Source organism: Lontra canadensis, unplaced genomic scaffold (genome assembly GCF_010015895.1).
Source record: "Lontra canadensis isolate GAN:19392208 unplaced genomic scaffold, GSC_riverotter_1.0 scaffold8, whole genome shotgun sequence".
NCBI lineage: Eukaryota > Metazoa > Chordata > Mammalia > Carnivora > Mustelidae > Lontra > Lontra canadensis.
Window position 1 is genome coordinate 4,560,210 of NW_022631002.1, and position 17,661 is coordinate 4,577,870.

The 17,661-nt window shown below is 54.6% G+C and overlaps 1 protein-coding gene across 1 annotated transcript; it reads right to left on the reverse strand.

Annotated features, from left to right (window-relative positions):
* Positions 1 to 377: 377 nt before the first annotated feature.
* Positions 378 to 15,029, reverse strand: MLYCD (malonyl-CoA decarboxylase). Its single transcript, XM_032853866.1, has 5 exons — positions 14,459 to 15,029; positions 7,057 to 7,169; positions 5,999 to 6,155; positions 3,095 to 3,244; positions 378 to 1,317 (listed from the first exon to the last, which is right to left on the reverse strand). The coding sequence occupies exons 1-5, from the start codon at positions 14,999 to 15,001 to the stop codon at positions 784 to 786; spliced, it is 1,497 nt and encodes a 498-aa protein (XP_032709757.1). The 5' UTR covers positions 15,002 to 15,029; the 3' UTR covers positions 378 to 783.
* Between the last annotated feature and the right edge of the window lie 2,632 nt (positions 15,030 to 17,661).

Below are 17,661 nucleotides of genomic sequence, written 5' to 3' on the forward strand. Positions count from 1 at the left end.
TCTCGGCAGACCTGGTACATGACAGCGCATCACAGACTACGAGCCTCGTCGCCCCGAGGCCACCGCCACTGTGCCGCCCCCAGTGGTTCACGGCTTCACTCGACAAGCTCACACGGTCCCGTTAGGTTCATTAGGAACCTGCGTCTCTGCAATCGTAACACCCACCGTTCAATTCAAGCCCCAAGTGACACCGCCTTGTGTGATGCTCAAAGATTTAATTTAGTCAACTCTGGGCAGTCATGAACATTTCCCTACGCCCGGGGGCTCCAAAACACGGGTGCCACATAGCACACGGAGCCCTCTGTCCCTCTGTGGTGAGTGAAGAGAAACGGCTAAGACAACCTCGGCTGACTACGTTCTAAGCTCGGAAAAAAGTGCTCTCACCTGGGCCACCTACCGGGGGCCTGGTGAGGCTGGCCGGTCCACCCAGGGACGACAACCAGCAGAGGTTCTAGAGCTTTCTGAAGATGGAGGCACCATAGCACCGCCTCCGGCAGGGACCCTGGCCACTCTCCTGGATGGGGCCGGGGGGTTGGAAGGGGTGGGAACAGCAACCCCACCCCGTCCCCGTCCAGCCCCCCACCCTCTGGCGTCAGGCACAGCCTCTGCGCTCCCACAGTGGAAGTCAGGCCACAGCCTCCCCTTCCGACCTTGCTGTGGGTCAGAGAAAACACGCTCTAACCCTGCTCGACTTAAAAAAAGCTCCTTTTGATGCATAAGCCTCCCTGACCCATCCCAAAAATCATCCTTCTCGGGGTCAGGGACGTCTGCTTTGGGACAGGCTTAAAGTTTGCTGTTCTTCTGAAACTGGGCCACGAGGTTGAGGACCTGCTCGGAAGCTTTGATGCTCTTGGAGCAGAGGTAGCTGGTGCTGTTGGTGGCTGTCTCCCCGGGGTAGTACCGGTAGTTGGCCATCAGGCCGCAGGAGCTGGCGATGCCCTTGAGGCTCTCATCGGCCATCCAGTTGATGCGCCACATCACGGCCCCGTTCTGCAGGTGGAAGTTTGCCACGGGGTTCAGGGCGAAGCCCCGGTGCTTCTCTCCATACAAGTACCAGGCGCAGAGCCGCATCAAGGGGGTCTGGAGCGCCCGGACCAGCTTCTCAGACTTGACCCATTCACTGCTGCTGAGAAAGACCTTGAGGGTCTCGTTAACGGGACCACCTGTGATCTCAGAGATTTCTTGACACTCCGAATCCGTAAAGAGTTCATTCCTCCCGTGTTCCTTTGCTTGTGAGTTCAGGAGTCCCAGAAGCCACTTGGTGAATCCAGGTATAGGAGACAGACTTGAAAATGTCCCAAGATGAGGAAACTCTTTCTGTAAGGCACAGTTGGTTGGGAAAGGAAGGTGGAGAAAACACACAAACGAAGTTCAGCAGGTTGGTCACTGAAACGGAAACACCCCTCCATTTGCCACAGAGGCTGGTTTGGCACTTGGCATGCAAGGACCCAACGGCTGTGTCGTGAGCGAGTAACTGTCCCACGACTCCACAGCACGTGTGAGGATGGGCTAGAAGGGGAGGCCACGGCTGATGCCCCATCTCAGAGAGTTTGGTTTGTCAGACGATATGGTGCAGGGCCCACTGACAGATTTCAAGGACCATTTTGTAAAACTCTAGCATTTTCTGAATAAAAGTACACTGTGTGCTCACTACAGAAGAATTTTTTTTTCAACTCAGGATGGCAGCAGAAACAGACCAACAAACCTATCACACTCCAGGACTCTGAGGCAGCCGCCCTCTGGGTCTGCTTAAGCGTGACTCCTCTGGTCTTTCCCGAGTGAGGCGTGTAGCTCGCGCCCCTGCTTTATGAGCTCATGAATCATGAGCATTTTCTCGTTTCTCATTCAAAATTCAAAGACGTAACTTTAACAACAGAATAATATTAAAAGAGGAGACTATACCATGATTTTCCCAACCACGGTCTTTTCCCTGGGCGCTTCGGGCGGCTCTCAGGAGTCTGCCTTCATAGACCGCGACGCACACCCCCGTGCAGGACAGCGAGAGGGCCTTTTCTCGGGGTTCTCCCTGGGGACTGTCAGGCTCACAGCCAAGTGTGGGACCAGGGATCCCCGCTTTCTCCTCCCGAGGATGGCTACCGGGCTGAGGGGCCAACTCTGACCCATCCGGAAGTAGAGTTGGGGGGTGAGTTACCCAGAACCCCAGATTCTGCCTCCTTCTGAAGGCCCTTCTCACTCTGACACGCCCCCTGCTCCATTCATCAACACCGTCAGCAAGAAAGAAGGAAAGAAGAAGAAACTTCTATTAATTAGAAATGGCTCCCATCGCCTCCGGGGAAGAGGTGGTAAGAGAGTGATTCTAATGAAGCCGATATCCAGCTGAATCCTGAGTTCTGAGATTTAAGACTGATTATGAATTTAATACAAAGCACGTCAGTGTTTTAATTCCACTCTGTCATTCTCCATGGAAGGGCTTCTGCTGTCGGTGCCCTGTGGAACCATCCAAAGCAGAGAGTGCTGCTCTCAGAACCAATTATTAGCAATCTAATTATTTTACCTAATAATCACATTATAATAATCAGTGCAGTTCACCAAGCCCCTTATGAGATCGTTTCGGAAAGCTAGACCTGGAGTGAATGTGAACATTTCGCTTGTAGGATGGTGAAGTGCTTTTCCCAGACAAACAGAGGGAAGTTATTAAAAAAAATTGCCACAGTGTTTACCTTTGAGCTGCCCAGTCTAACCTCGACACTCCCTCACGGCCGATGAGAAAGCCCACGCTGAGGGGGTGCTGTGGCCAGAGCCCAGAGGGTGTGGGGGCCGGTCAGGCACGGCCACAAAGTGTGCCGTCCAAACTGGGACAGGAGAGTGAAGGGGCTGGCGGTTACGGAGCCAGGACAGCACATGCAAGCCAGGAAAGGCCCCAGCTGCCAGACGGAAGGTTCCCCGGAGAGGCTGATGTCCTCGGAAAACATCTGAGAAGCCAGTTTCCAGATGCCCCTTTCTCGGCACTGCCTCCTTCTCCTGAGTCTCTCGGGGCACCTGGGACAGGCCAAGGGCCATCTGGTTTTTCCTCTCCCCCCGCAACCCAGGTCCTCTTTCGTCCCTTGTCCCAGAGGCCCTGTGCCACACCCACCTGCAGCTCTTTGAGGACTCGCTTGACAAGGACGGTGCCCAGCTCGACCCCCTGCAGGCCGGGCTGCGTCAGGCTGATGGAGTAGAAGATGGCCGCGGAGATCTCACTCCTCTCCTCCGTCTCCGACGGGGGGCACTCCTTCACTATGGCCTAGAAGACACAATGAAAGTGGGCCTGGGCCCCTCGCTTCCCATGCCTGCCCGACCTCCTGGGGGCGGTGGGGAGAAGCTGGAGAGGGTGGGAGCCTGGAGACCCTCGCCCCTGTTCATGGACGCGACTCTGGAGACCAAAGTCCTGCTCCAATCACAGATCTCTTTGGAGGTGGTGACAGCGCAGCCTCCCTGTGCCATGTTGATTGCTTTGAACTTTGCAAAAAACAAAGTGTGTCTGCTTTGTCTTTTCTCTCCCAGGCCTCTGTACTGTGAGAGCCAGTGACAACTCTCCTCCTGGCCCGCCTGAGACACCCAGACCAAACCCACCCTGCTTTGCCTCCCCGTCCCCGGGCTGCCCCATGCAGGCCTGCTGGTTGCTAGTTATTTTTGTTCCTGCTCTCCAAGCTCTAGGTTTCTAGATTTCTCAGTATGCCATACATGACCCTATACAGTTTTCCTTTTAGGAAATGTACTATTCTGTGTACCTTTTTGATTTTGGGCTACATCCTTGTTTTTCCTCCGGGAAAACACACACACACACACACACACACCCCGGAAAGACTCTGCAGGCAAGAGCTGATCCTATGAGCACCGAGTTCTGAAGGCAGGGTGCTCTGAACCTTGCTGTCTAAAGGTCGCCTGACCACGGGCAAGAGCAGGGGGCTACCCTGAGTTCGCGGCAATGCAGGCACACAGCCTGCTGCCGCAGAACCTATTTAAGCTACTCTGACTTCCACCAGCTGCATCAGACTCCTGCGGTAGCGGGGTTCAGCCCAGAGCCCTGATGAGGCCTGGGAGTCCTCAGGCTTTCTGACACTCAGTATGGAAAGTGCATGTGCGCACGTCCCCTGGGGGGAAAATGACCTCCAGCTTTCATCCTCTTTGGATGCTCAAAGGGTCTTTCCTGAGACTCCTGGAAAATTAAGAACTACTGCCACAGGAAACTGGGGTGGCTGGTGACACAGAGGGAGGGACACCCCTAGGGCGGTGCCAAGCCCTGTCTCCTACGGCCGGACTCTGAGGGAGGGCTCCTGGTGCTCAGAGTCAGGGTGCTTGGTCTTTACCTTGTGGGGTCAGCCTCCCCAGTCTTTCCAGAATTCTATAGGTTATCTTGTGTTCCTTATTCAAAGAGTTCCAACAAATCTTTTTTTAAAGTGTTCAAAATACAGACGGATCTTTCAAATGAGATGTGCACGATGTCCAAAGAGGCAAGAAGTAATTGCATAAGGAAGAAATCACGAGTTACTCTAAAACCTAAGGCCAAGTCCTGCTGTTAACCTTGGGGTGAACGCCTTCCATCAGCTCAAAATATGTACTTCAATAAACACACGCACACCCTCCCTGTGCATGACCCCCTCCCCCATCGCGCTCCCATATCCCCCGGTTTCCAGCAGGGAAGGCACTGCCCTGAGGATGGGGGCGTGGGCTGGGCTGGAATCCCTTCTCATCCCTACTGGTTCTGGGATCGTGGGCACATCACTGAAGTTTCGCGGCAGCCTCGGTCTTCTCACACCCACCGAAGGACACTAGTAGCGGGAGTGACGCCTCATGCGCAGGGCACCGAGCAGCGACGCAGGGATCAGGCTTCCGGGGCCGACGGGCAGCGAGCAAACGCTCCATCAACCCACACGCACGGAAGAGCGCGCCACACGTGCCAGTCCGCGGCCTGAATCCGACTCAAGAGTAAGTCAAGGCCGGCTTTCTGTGTCAAAACCCTAGCAGGGAATCCACACTTAGATACACGCACGGGGATCCCGGGTGGGAGGGTGAACCCGATGTACACGTCCTCGTCTCTCTCCTGCGTCCTCTACGGCGGGTGGCTGGGCCCTCAGGTCCAGCCTTTCGAAACTGTACACGCCGCCCGGATGGGCCACTGGCCGCGCTCTTAGGTCTGAGCATCTCCCAGGGGTAAGTCCCTCCGAGTGGGAATCGTGGAATTGTGGAAAAGAACGTCTGTTCTCTGTTTCCACAGACAGTGCGACCCTGCCCTGGGGACTGCTAGCGGGCCCAGCCCCCTCAGACACGGGAACCCCTCAGGCAATTTCCCCCTGGTGGTCAAGAACTCCTGCCCCTTTGCTCCGCTTGACTTCCTGATACCCAGAAACGCAGCCCGTGAGCCTATCCCGGGACCTGTCCTCGTCTTTCCAGCTTCCTAACCGCCACTCCAGACCCAAAGCCCGAACTGACCCAGGGGTCTCGGCTCCTGTCACCTTCCTTTCCCTTCCTCGGGGTCTGCCCTCATCCCCCAGCCCCGCTCTAGTTCTTCTGCAGCAGCCGCACCCCCACCCCCTGCCCGGTACCTGCAGGAAACATCTGGACTTTCTCACCAACCTCCTAGCAGGCAGGGCCTGTCACCGCAGGCCTGTCCCCTCGGCTCCCCGGGCAGAGCGCTGGGCCCGCAGCAGGCACGCGGTGCACAGTCTGGTTTTCAGGTTTTTAGTCAGTCTTTTTACACCTGCCCACAGGCCCTGAATGAGGGCTCAAATGCGAAAGCGACTGCCCTCCCTTCCTCGGCCCTGGGTCCGCTCAAAGTCAGTTCCCGCAGAGGAGCGCTGGCCTCGCTCGGTAACTGTCTATACAGGACGTGCCTCCGCCCTGTGGCTACAGATCTGGACATTTCTTCTCTCGCCAGTTCTAAACGCGAATGCCTCAAACAACACACTTCATGGTGGAGGGGAGGGGAGCAGGTTTTAGAGAAACGGACGGGGCTCTGTGGGACGCCCGCCTGGTTCTGCCGTGACCGGGCCGGTACCTGGATGTTGCTGGAGATCTCGCCGGTCAAGGCCACGTGGAGCACGACCAGGGGCTCCTCCGGGGTCGCGCAGTGAGAAAAGAAGTAACATCGCCTATAAGGCCCGACGCGTCGCTTCATGTCCATCCAGTTTTTCACAGGATGCACGGCCTCGGACCTGAGGAGAGGTTAGAAAGCAGCAAGGCTGCTGGACGATTTACAAGTCAGACAACCACTGCTGATTCCTGTTCCTATTACTCAACAGAGTCAAATAAATCCTTCAAATAGAACTTCAGGAGAATTCAAAGAAAATCGTTTTAATACGAAACAGCGCTGACTGAGAGGAACTCCGATGAATTTTACACACAAAATGGTCCCCGAATTCTTAATACCTGGTGTTCAGACTAGTTCGTGGGGCCCTCGGGAAAGAGTTGTGCAGCAATTTTATTTATTTATTTTCCAAAAAGATTGTTTCTTTGAGAGAGAGAAAGAATCCGAAGCAGACTCCTCCCTGAGCGCAGAGCCCTGCTTTGGGGCTCGATCTTGTGACCCTGAGATCATGACCTGGTTCCATTTGTCTAGCGACCTCCTCCAACCACGATCTTGTTTTTGGCAAATGAAATGGCAACCCTTGGAACTGGTCAGGGTGCAAAGTGCAAGCTTCCGCAAGCCTTAGCTTCTTAAGGCGGCACGGAGCGTCTAGACCTTGAGATGGAAAGAGCTGGCTTTTCCAGGTCACTGTAGTGACATGCCAGCCTGGGCTTCCCCAGGTCCCAGGCACACGGGCATCCTGCACCATACAGCCCACTCAGAGATCTGCCCAAGGGAGAAATTCGCCCAACCAGGCGAGACCCCAACGCACACACTCGGTCCCGGGCAAGTGCTGCGGCTCTGACACTGGGGCCCACGGGAAACACGAGGATGTCAAGGGCACAACGGGCCGGTGGCTAGCTGTGATCATGACATCACCAGCTAGGACGGGACACCATTTTTGAAGCCCAGCTTGGCCCCAAACGCACGTGCAGACGAAGACTGGCCCTCAGCTAACACTTTGGAAGAGTGAAAACCTTGATACTTACTCGCTGATTTTCTGCAGCACCTCACAGGGCGAGTGCCAGGTGACCCGTTCTAGGTTCAGGAAGCCGGAGGAGAACCACTCCGACAGCATACCCTTCAGCACGCCGTTCATCTCCTGGAAGGGAGAACACGAGAGCGTTGGCTGCCGGGTCCCAAACAGCACGCGCGCCTCCGCCTCAATGCTAGCAGAGACCACAGCCAGAGCGGGACTCAAAAGCCACCCGCAGGGTGCCTCTCCCAACAGCTTCTCTGCGGACAGTCCCGACCAGGCGTGCGTGGTACCCAGCTCTCTACTTGGCCACCCTGACCCCAGTCGGAAAGAGGCCTTTGAGGGAGCATTCAAGGCGAGCTAAGCTGCCCTAATCAAATGGTATGTTCGAGTGCGTTCACTGTCATGAACACGACCGAAACCGTGAGGTTGACAGAGCGACGCATGGGGTGCCATGCAGGGCGCGACTAACCCAGGAGGCACGGGGCTCGAGTCCTACACTCTCAGGAGCACTCTGGGATGGGCAGAGACATCACCCCTCGTTTCCTGAGAGAAACAAGTGCGGGGTCCGGGGCCCTAGCTGTCAGCTCACCATTTCAGATCCGAACATCTCTGAAGTCAGGATGTAGATTTCACGTGACGGCGCGTCGGGTCTGCCGTGGGAGCGGTTTTTCCTACTCTAGTGGGACATAATAGTGTGTCCAGCGATCAGCGCACTTATATTTGATGAAATTATTCTAATCTCTCTTCACTTATTTGTATCCAACCTATGTCCAGAAGTGATGGGAGTCAACTTCACCTTTCGAGCAAGAATGGTACCAGATGCGTAGGGAAAGGAGAGGACGCAGGGGTAGACCCGGCTCGCCCGTGACACACTGAACATGGACAGCAGTAGGCTACCTGACAGCCAAAGCTAGAGGATGCCCGGGGCTGCAGACACAGCTTGCACCTCAACAGCTGCCTCCCTTTCTTTCAAACGCACAGAAGCTTATGCTTTAGGGAAGAGCACAGCTGTCCAGAGTTAAGATCACACTGCAGACACGGTAGTCACATCACTGACTTCTGGCCAGATGTTAATAAAAGTGTCCTGGAGCAGTTTATGGGAACCTTAAAGAATGGCCAGAGTATACCTTCTGCCCATCTTTTCTTTGTCTGGGCAGTGATGTGATGGCTAGAACTGGAGCAGCCATCTTGGGCCATGAGGTAACTCTGGGGACGAAGGCTTTTAAGGCAGAACCAAACCAAAGTGTGGGTCAACTGATGGAATCACAGAACAGAATCATCCCTGGGGTGTCTACCTCCAGACTTTGACACGACAAACTTCTCTCTTAGTCAAATCACTATTATTTTGGGTCTCTGTTACTCATAGATGAACTATGTACTAACAGATACACTGAATATTATGACTGAATAATAATAAGCATCTCAGGACATCTGGTGCAGAACTGAAAGAGAGCTGTAACTGCAAAAGTTGTAAAAATGTTATAGGACCGCTTCACATTTTATTCCCTGGTAAAAGGTGAAAGGACTCACGACATTGTCACTTGAGGACAAGCTGCAAATGAGTATAGGGCTGGTGGGTCATGAAAGGCTTCAGAACGCAGTGAGGGCCATCTGTAGATATTTCAGGCCTGGGGCACAGAGCCAGCCCCAAATTTGTTCTGTGTGACCCTATGGGGGTGAGGAGGGAGGTAAACTGCGGACCAATGCGGGAAAGCATGGACCAAGTCAGACTTGGACTGAATTTAACACAAAGGAGAAGCCCTGAATAGCAAGGGTGACTACAGATGCTGTCTTGGGAGAGAGAGAACGTCACCATAGGTGGGACCAAGCTCTCGGTCTATAAAGATTTGGTGGAGCTGTTTGAAGGATTTATGGGCTGGACCAGATGCCCTTTACAATTCCTTTTTATTCTCACTTCCACAACCTGGTCTTCACTCAGCTGTAACCTCGCAGTGAGGGCAGAGGTGGTTTGAAACTTTGGTGCTCAAAGAATTCAGGGGGTGTCCCACGTGGAAGGCGGTTAGCAGACTGATGTTAAATGAAAGAGACAAGAAAGACTGGAGAATGGAGAGGAGGCAGTGGCAGGATGGGAGAGGAGGGGCCATCGACCAGGCAGTACAGAATCACTGCTGATAAAATACTGCCTCGGACCACACCAGTTCTCAATCTTCCTGGGGTCCTCACGCACTCCTGAGTACATGCTAAAAACAAGGGACCCATTCCCCAGAAAAACGCAAACACGTGAGTCAATTTCTGCACACCATTTCCTGGGATTCATGGAATCCTCTGAAACTCACCTCTGGCTCATCCCAAGGGGTTGGCGGACCCCAGGTTAGGAACCTGTGCACTGGATAGTCAGGACTGGATGAGCCAAGCTCCACATGGAGGGTGCCGGGGCCTCTACCACATTCACGACAGGAGTGTGTGGGAGTACCTAGTTTCAGGATCAATTCGGGATTAACGCGGAAAGAAATGGCTTGGCCGATGAGAGCTCCCCCTCCAAGGTCTCTTGGTTCTATTTTGGGCTACTGACGGCTGTGAAATGTGACCCAGCCACATGAGATCTGGAAATCTAGGTGAAAGGGCACAAGTCCCCAAGCTTACGCCGCATAGTTGTCTGGGCCAGACCGCAGGCGACAGGAGGGGAAGACACGGCCTCTGCCTTCGCTTTATGCGCATCAGTTCTGCCATCAATCCCAGACTCTCACACATGACTGCCGGGGAGGCCGGGAGGCCTGGGCTCGGCTTTCCGGACCTGCTGACTGGGGTTATCTTGGAGGACACTGTGCAGAAGGCCAATCAAACTCCCCTTTTGGCAGAGAAAAAGCGGTCTCCCACCCCATCTCCTGAAGTTGTTGGCTATCAACATCTCCCCACGTTTGGAATGTGGAGCAAAATTAGTTTTCATTGCTCGGAAGCCCTGAGCTGGGACAGGGAGCTGGAGGCACTGGACAGGGTCCCGGCAGCACAGCTCAGACATTCTAGGTACGATTCCCATTGGTGGCGGCTGCTGTCCCCAGGGGACTGGGGCATCCCTGCCAGACTACAGATAAGGTCCTTTTCGGTCTAGCTGAGCACAGAGTTAACGAAACCAACAAGGACCACTGTGTTTACTGCAAAGCAGGACAAGTCACCGAAAGAGGTCATATGACAAAGCATCCAGTGTGGCTGGACCTCGAGACAGTGGGGACACCGGCCAGCCTGCTGCGAGTTTAGCCCCTTCTATGCTGGCCCCCATGCTTTTGTCAAGACTCGCACACCTCTCCTCTCCCTGGAATTTCTATGTTCAAACTGCCATCAAGAAGCCCTTCCATTTTCTGAAGGCCAACTTCCCTCTGGTGCCCACAAGCCACTGAACAGAGCTCGGACCTCCTAGAATGGGAACTCGAGTTACCTTCACAGGGGATTTTTGTCTCTAAGCAACGTAACTGCTTGACCCCAGTCGGCCTCAGACGAAAAATAGAAGGCCTCCACACCACACACACACAGCACGCGCCAACCCTCACTACCAGTAATCACAACCCGGGACCCTCACGAACTGTACCCTTGTCTGTGGAACCTGATTTTGGGCCAAGCTGCACAGTAACCCCCAGAGCACTTCTTAGAAGGGAACCAGGCTGACCTTGAGCACACCAACCGCCGGCAGAATCTCTCACCTCTGTGCACAGCCGATGGGCCCAGGGGCTAAAGGACCTGGCTAAAATCATGCCTCTCAGCCGCAGAGGGCAAGGATAGTCCTGAGAGCCGGCCCCTTCCCTCTCCACACGGGACCTGCTTCACCCACCGCCCGGGGAAAGACACCCCATCAACTTCCTTTTTGGCCTCCTACTTGCCCGTTAGTCTAAAAATGCCACTGCAGCCTGAACCCACAGCAGCCCTCATGCAAACCCGTGCGTGTCCCTGTGGCTTCGCCCTGCAAGTCTGGAGACGGGCAGGTGCGGGAGATGGCACAGCTGGGACACGGTGCCGTGGGCACACAGGGAGGGACGCTCAGATCGGAGGTGAAGGGAGAGAGGTCCCTGCTCTCCCAGCATCCCAGGGCAGCACAGGTCCCTGGGCATTTGGGACTCCCGCGCCAATGATTCATATGCCGAACTTCCAGGGCTTTCTAACACTGAATTCCTCTGAGCAAGAGGTTCTAGCTGTCGCCGCTTTAGCTTGGACGCAAAATCCAGAATGATGCAGAAGAAACGGAATCGAAGTGGATCGCGCACAGCATGTGATCGCAGGGACAGATTACAGAACTGGATGCCAGGGACGGTGTCTATGGATTAAAAAAAAAACCGAACTGTTCTCTGAAGGGCTTGAATGATAGGGATTTATAAAGTGCTATGTGATGACATAGAGCAAAGGAGAAGGTATTCAATGGATTTAGTTCTAATGGTTACACACACTGGATAGAAGGCAGGATCTCTAGGCAGAGAAACGCCAAGAGGTGTGACTGAAGGTCTAGAAGAGGCTTCTTGCCTTTGTCTAGACTACGTGCAGAAGCAAACGTCAGGTGACTGTTACTCATCCTCTGTTCAAGAAATACCTTTCTTGCTATTTCTGCCTGTCGATACACAATATTTCTTCGTGTGTGGACCACCTTGGGCCCCTCGCCCTGCCCATCCCCCAATCTCATCTCAGTGTCACAGCTTTCGGCTGCCACACTCCTTCCCGCCGGAATGATAAGCTGAGTTTTCTTGTGTGGGGAAGAGCAAGGGGCTGGATACGTTCAGTAACGTGTCACAGAACCGGACGCTTTAGAACTGGATGGGACCTTAGTCATCACTAGGGCCGAAACAGTGAAATCTGACAAGGGCTGTCTAAACGTCTACCACGAGGCCTCTGCTGGCCGAGCAGAAACCTTCCAAGCCCTCTGGGCTTCCCTGCGGGCTCAGAACTTGGGAGTGCAGCAGTGTGACGTCAGGACAGACGGGAGGAGTGAGTGTGCCGACTCCGTCTTGTGGCGGGCACCCCGGGCTCCTCTCATGCGTCATTCAGCATTTTGCTATGCAAGACATTTAAAACAAGGCTCCCAGTTTTCCAGGGGCTGATCATCAAGTTGGGAGTTGGTGGCAGGGGGAGGGCAGTCGGTGGAATAATACATTTCAAATGCTCAATTCTGATGTTAAGGTGTAAAATCCAAGCGAATAATGTAATAATACACGCAAAGATAATGCATGCCCTGAAGCTCAAACCCGGCTGAGGCCACCTTGAACTAGTGTTGGAAAAGCTGAGTGCTAAGCAGCTCCTAGGCTAGCGGGCTTCCCAACAAGAATCATGCAGTGAGGTGGGGTCGAGAACTTTCCATCGGGGCCGGCTCGGCTGGAGAGTGGGTCTGTGGAGAGGAGCGACTGACGGATGGTGGAGCTGGCAGTGTCCGCGGTGGCTTGGGGTGCACCAAGAGTGCCAAAGGAAAGGGATCACATGTTGATCCTTCTGGCCATGGCAGGACTGATGACTTTCCAACAGGGAGCAATGACTACTGGTTCCAGAGAAAGGTAAGCACTGGCATTACCAGTAAGATGGAAGCTTGCATGCTCACTCTTGGGAAAAGTAAATACTCTCACAACTAGAGAACATTAAACTCCCCATTTGGTAAAAAACTAAGTAAAACAGAGCCAGTAATTCACTGGGTCGTTTTATCTTGTCCTTGATTTAGCAGAAAAAGGGAAATTCTAAGAAAACCAAATCCCTCTTAGATACAATAAAGTCAACAGCTCTGAGAATCAACGTTGTCACAACAAAGTACACAATTCTGGTCAGGACTGGGCTTGAATACCGGCTCAGAACACTGGGCACTGCACTTGACCATGACCAGCTTTAATCTCCCCATCTATACAACGGGTCCCTACGGCTTGCAGAGAACGAGAGGAGCCAGCGGGCGAAAAGCACCTGCCAGCCACCATGCCTGCTATTAGCTCTTCCCATACTAGACTAGAGTGGAAACTCCTGACCAAGTGACCTGAACACTTACACCAGGAGCACGCCTGGTGTAAGACAGACACCGAGTGGCCACGTGTTGTGTGGAAGGATGGAGAGAAGGCTGGATTTCATTCTGGGACAGGTGACATTCTACCTAATTCTCCAGTCTTCCACATAGTAAAAACCAAGCTTCAGAAGGGCCTCCATGGTCCTGGTTCAAGAAAAATGAACAAACGAACCTGTGCTTGGATTGAAGACTTTCCCCAAGCAGATGGGATACATCGAGTGTGCAGAATATAACGTCTCAGCCATTCAGCCTGGGCTTGAGTCAGAAATGTGATCAATTCAAATCGTGGCCCTCGATGCACATTTAGCACTATAAATTAACCAGCCATCAAGAGTCATCAATCACAGCACTGGTTATCACTGAGGTTAAACCCATTCTTAACTATCCCCAGTGTTCATGCATCTGAGGCCAAATCGCTGAGAAAGATGAAGTCTCTCACAGGCACCATAACTCACCCCTCATGACATGGTTATGAAACAGGGTGCAAAGCACCCCAGGCTGAGGTCTAGGTAGGTGACATACCTATTTGCTTTGAGTCCTTGGTCCAGTCTCCTGACCTCAGTAGGTTTCCTTAACCCACCTAAGAATGAGGACGAGAACATGAAAACTACCACGCCAGTGTTAGGGTTCTTAAATGAATTTGGACGTAATCGTTCAACTGCTCAATTTTTCAAAGCCAACTGCGCCGCAAGAAGTTCCGAATGTTGGAAGCTTCCTGAAACTTTTACATCACTTTCTGCTCACTAAAAGGGCAGACCAGTGGTCCCTTCAAATGTAATACCCAGAGCAGGAGGGGACAACGCCGAAGGTCAGCAGACTTTGCAGGCAGCGTTCATCCGCACCTCACGTGCGCTCCCTCTGATCGGCGCCCGGTTACTCGAGGGCTCAACCGGGAATCATCACATTTCGGGGCTGAACTCAGGAAAGTACAACATCCCGCCGGGTCACGACGCAGAGACCAGAGACCTGTCTCTGTGCATCCCGCAGGGCTGCTCAGACCACGGCTTACATGCTGCGGGGGTGCGACTACCTTCTGCGGACACCACCCGCGTTTGGGGAGGCTACGTGATGCTCGTCGGGACGCGCGTTCAAGCGCACCCCACGACGGCACTCAGCTAAAACAGCAAGAAAGAGACTTCGTGGAGCACACTTGACCGTGGCGGCGCTGACAGTCGCGTTAAAGGTAGGCGGTGCCGGGTTTCTAGGAAGCGGGACACAGGAAACCCTGGGCCAAGGCAAGGATTCGGAAAGCCTGGGAAGGAAGGGCCCCGGGGCAAGGGGGCTGTAACTGGGGGCGGGGGCTGGCGAAGTGTGTGCGGCTTCAGGCCGGGGCAGGTGCAGTGTTCGGGGCTTGAGGACAGGTGGGGACTGTACCGGGAGGGCCGCCAGGAGCTCGCGGACGTGGTGCAAGGCGGGGGCCCGGACGGGGCCTTACCCGGACGTGCGGCCCCTCCACCAGCTTGAGGGCCTGCGCCTCGAGCAGGTCGGCGCGCAGCCGCACCAGGAAGCGCACGCCGCCGTCCAGCTTGCTGATGTGGTGGAACAGGCCGCGGTAGCGCGGCACCAGCGCGTAGCGCAGCCGGTCCTCGGCCTGCAGCAGCACGGCCGCTTCCCGCGGCTGCTCGCGCAGCTGGAGCACGCCGGCGCTCTGCTCGGCCACCTGGCCGTGGTCCACGCCGAAGCCGCGCGCCAGGCGGCTCAGCAGCTCGGCGCGCTCGGCCGCCTCGGCCAGGCCGCCGTAGAAGCTCACGAAGTCCGCGCACTGGCCCTCGGCCGGCGCCGGCGTCTTCTCGCGCAGCTCGTAGGCCGGCGTGGCGGGCACGGCGCGCCGCAGCAGCTCGTCCATGGCCCGCTTCAGGGCGCCCGCCTCCGCCGCCGACCCGCTCGACAGCCGGGGTCCGAGCGGCCGCGGCGGCCGCGGGGGGAGCCGCAGCGGGAAGAGGCGCCGCGCCGTCAGGGCTGGCCCCAAGCCTCGCATGGCGCCGCGCGACAGCTGCCTGGGGGAAGCCGGCGCCGGGGGGCTTCCGGCTTCCGGCTTGCGCCGGCTTCATTGGTCGGGGCCGAGGGGGGCGGGTGCAGCGGCGGCCAATCGGAGGGCAGGGCGGGGGCAGCGCGGGGGGCGGAGCGCGGCGCTGGACCCAGTGAGCCCAAAGGTCCCAGCACCTGGGAGAGGCGGGCGGGGCGGGCGCGCGCCGTTCCCTGGTCACCCAAAGTCACCGGCTCAGTCGCGGTCCTCTTGCCCCACCCCCGGCGTGCGCGTCTCCCCCGCCCTAGAGCCGAGCTCTGCTACCGCAAGGTGCGCCCGAGCCACCTGGGGGAACGCGCCACGCCTGCAGATTCCCGGTCCCTCGCGTCTGAGGACGACGTGCTTCCAAGTGTCCCCGGTGGCAGTTCTCTGGCAGGCTGGCCTTTGTCTCACGTCGTGCCGAGGCGCTCTCAAATCGTTGCCAGGGTCTGATGACACAAGATGCCTCCCCGAGCGGCAGCCCTCCTCTCTGCGGAGCCCGGGACCTGGGTTTCCAGCTGCCTGCTGCAGAACCTCTCAGGGACGCCGCAAACGGGGCCCTGCCACCGTCTTAGTCCCCAACCCGTCCCTCCTTTTCTTTTTTCTTTTTTCTTTTCTTTCTTTAAAAAAAAAAAAAAAATTCTTTATTTGAGAGAGAGTGCGCGCTCCCAGGAGCAGGAGGAGGGGCAGGAGAGAGAAGGAATCTCAAACAGAGGCCCCCCACTCCCACCATGGAGCAGAAGGCAGGGTTCTATCTCAGACCCGGAGATCATGACCTGAGCTGACACCAAGTTGGATGCTCAGCCAACCGAGACACCCAGGTGCCCCTCTCCCTCCTTCCTAAATTCATGTAACAGTGTTTATTAACCACCTGTTAAGTGCCAGGTCTGGTATGAGGCCGAGAGATAAAAGAATGAACTAGGTAGACCTATGGTGCCCCATGGAGTTTACGGTCCAAAGGAGAGGATAACTGATTAATATATGGAGAGGATAATCAAACTGTGATGGGTGCTAAGGAGGAAACAGGCAGCGTGGAGTAACAGGACCCAGCAGGGTTGGGTGGGCTTTGCACCGTGACCAGGGTAAGCAGGGATGAGCATGTGACTAAGCTGAGACCAGAAGCTAGTTACGGTTTGAAGGGGGAGGTGGGACAGGGGTGAGCTGACCTATTCATTCTTTCAAGTTCAAAAGCACAGTTTTATAACTTCTGTCCTGCCCTTCATCCCATATGTAAGTTTTAGTGTGATTTCTACCTTTTTTTTTTTAATGGTTTTATTTATTTGACAGGGAGAACACAAGCAGGGGGGGCAGGAGAGGGAGAAGCAGGCTGAGCAGGGAGCCTGATGCAGGGCTTGATCCCAGGACCCTGGAATCATGACCTGAGCCAAAGGCAACTGCTTAACTGACTGAGCCACCCGTGCACCCTTGACTTCTACTTTAAAAGGGCTCCTGAATTCCTCCCTTCTCTCTGCCCCTCATTCCCCCTTCGGTGCCTCGAAACCACATCCCTTCTCACTGGGGCCACAACAGTAACCTCTTTGCTTCCAGGCTCAGACCTCCAATCCATTCCTGGCATCAGCCGTTCGGTGAACTTTCTGAATTATCCGTCTAGCCATGTCATTCACTGGTTCAAAAACCAAATGCTACAGCGTAGCAAGGCAGACCCCACACCAACAGCCCCTGCTCTCCTTTCTAGCCACATCTTTTGTCTCTTTCCACCTAATTTCTATTACTCTGTGGCCCGGTGGACTAGACTTTTAGATTTTGGAACTCATTCCTTTTTTTTTTTTAACTCATTCTTAAAACTCTAGGAGAAGCAACACAAGAAGGGGCAGGAAAGGCAGTGGGGAAGTCAGTGGGTTGTTGGTGTCGAGGGTGGTGGAATTACAACCAGCCTGTAGCCTCCAAATACAACCTATGGCAGTCTCTCCTTACAGGAGGGAGATCTCCTGCTGGGAGACTGGAGGGAGTTTGCAGGGCCTGATGCCAAGTTCAGTGGGGTCTAGAAAAAATCCAGTCAAGGGCTTGCTGTGCTCTTTGAAAAAGAGAAGCCTCATCTAGGTACAAAGGCTGAAGGACAGCATCAAGGAGCCTGCTGAGATCAAAGGGTGGACAGTGGGCTCTGGGGAAGGGCCTTTCTTGTTTGTTTGGGGATATACAGGGCATCTCATGATCTCTGGGTACCAGAGTCTGGACCCCTTTCTTCCTTAGTCACACAGTGGTAACTGATGTCCCATTGAACCCCCTTGGATGTCCCAGATATGCCTCTGAGGAGAGAGATGCAGGCAAGCACCGGCTAAGCCCTTTACCTACCCCTACATGCTAATGACAGTTTATTGAGCACCTACTAAATGTAATCTGCTATTCTTAGCCTTAAACACATTATCTCATTTAATCCTCACAATAACACTAACTTCAGACTGTACAAAATAAATTCCAGATGGCTTAAGGACTTTCAGAGTAATTTCAGAGCAAGAAAAGGCTTTTAAAATAGGACACAAACCATAAAAGAGAGATTGGTAAATTTAAGTTCATTTTCCCCCCCAAAGTTCTTTATGTTTAAAACAAGATCAAGGGGCACCTAGGTGGCTTAGTTGGTTAAGCATCTGCCTCTGGCTCAGGTCATGATCCCA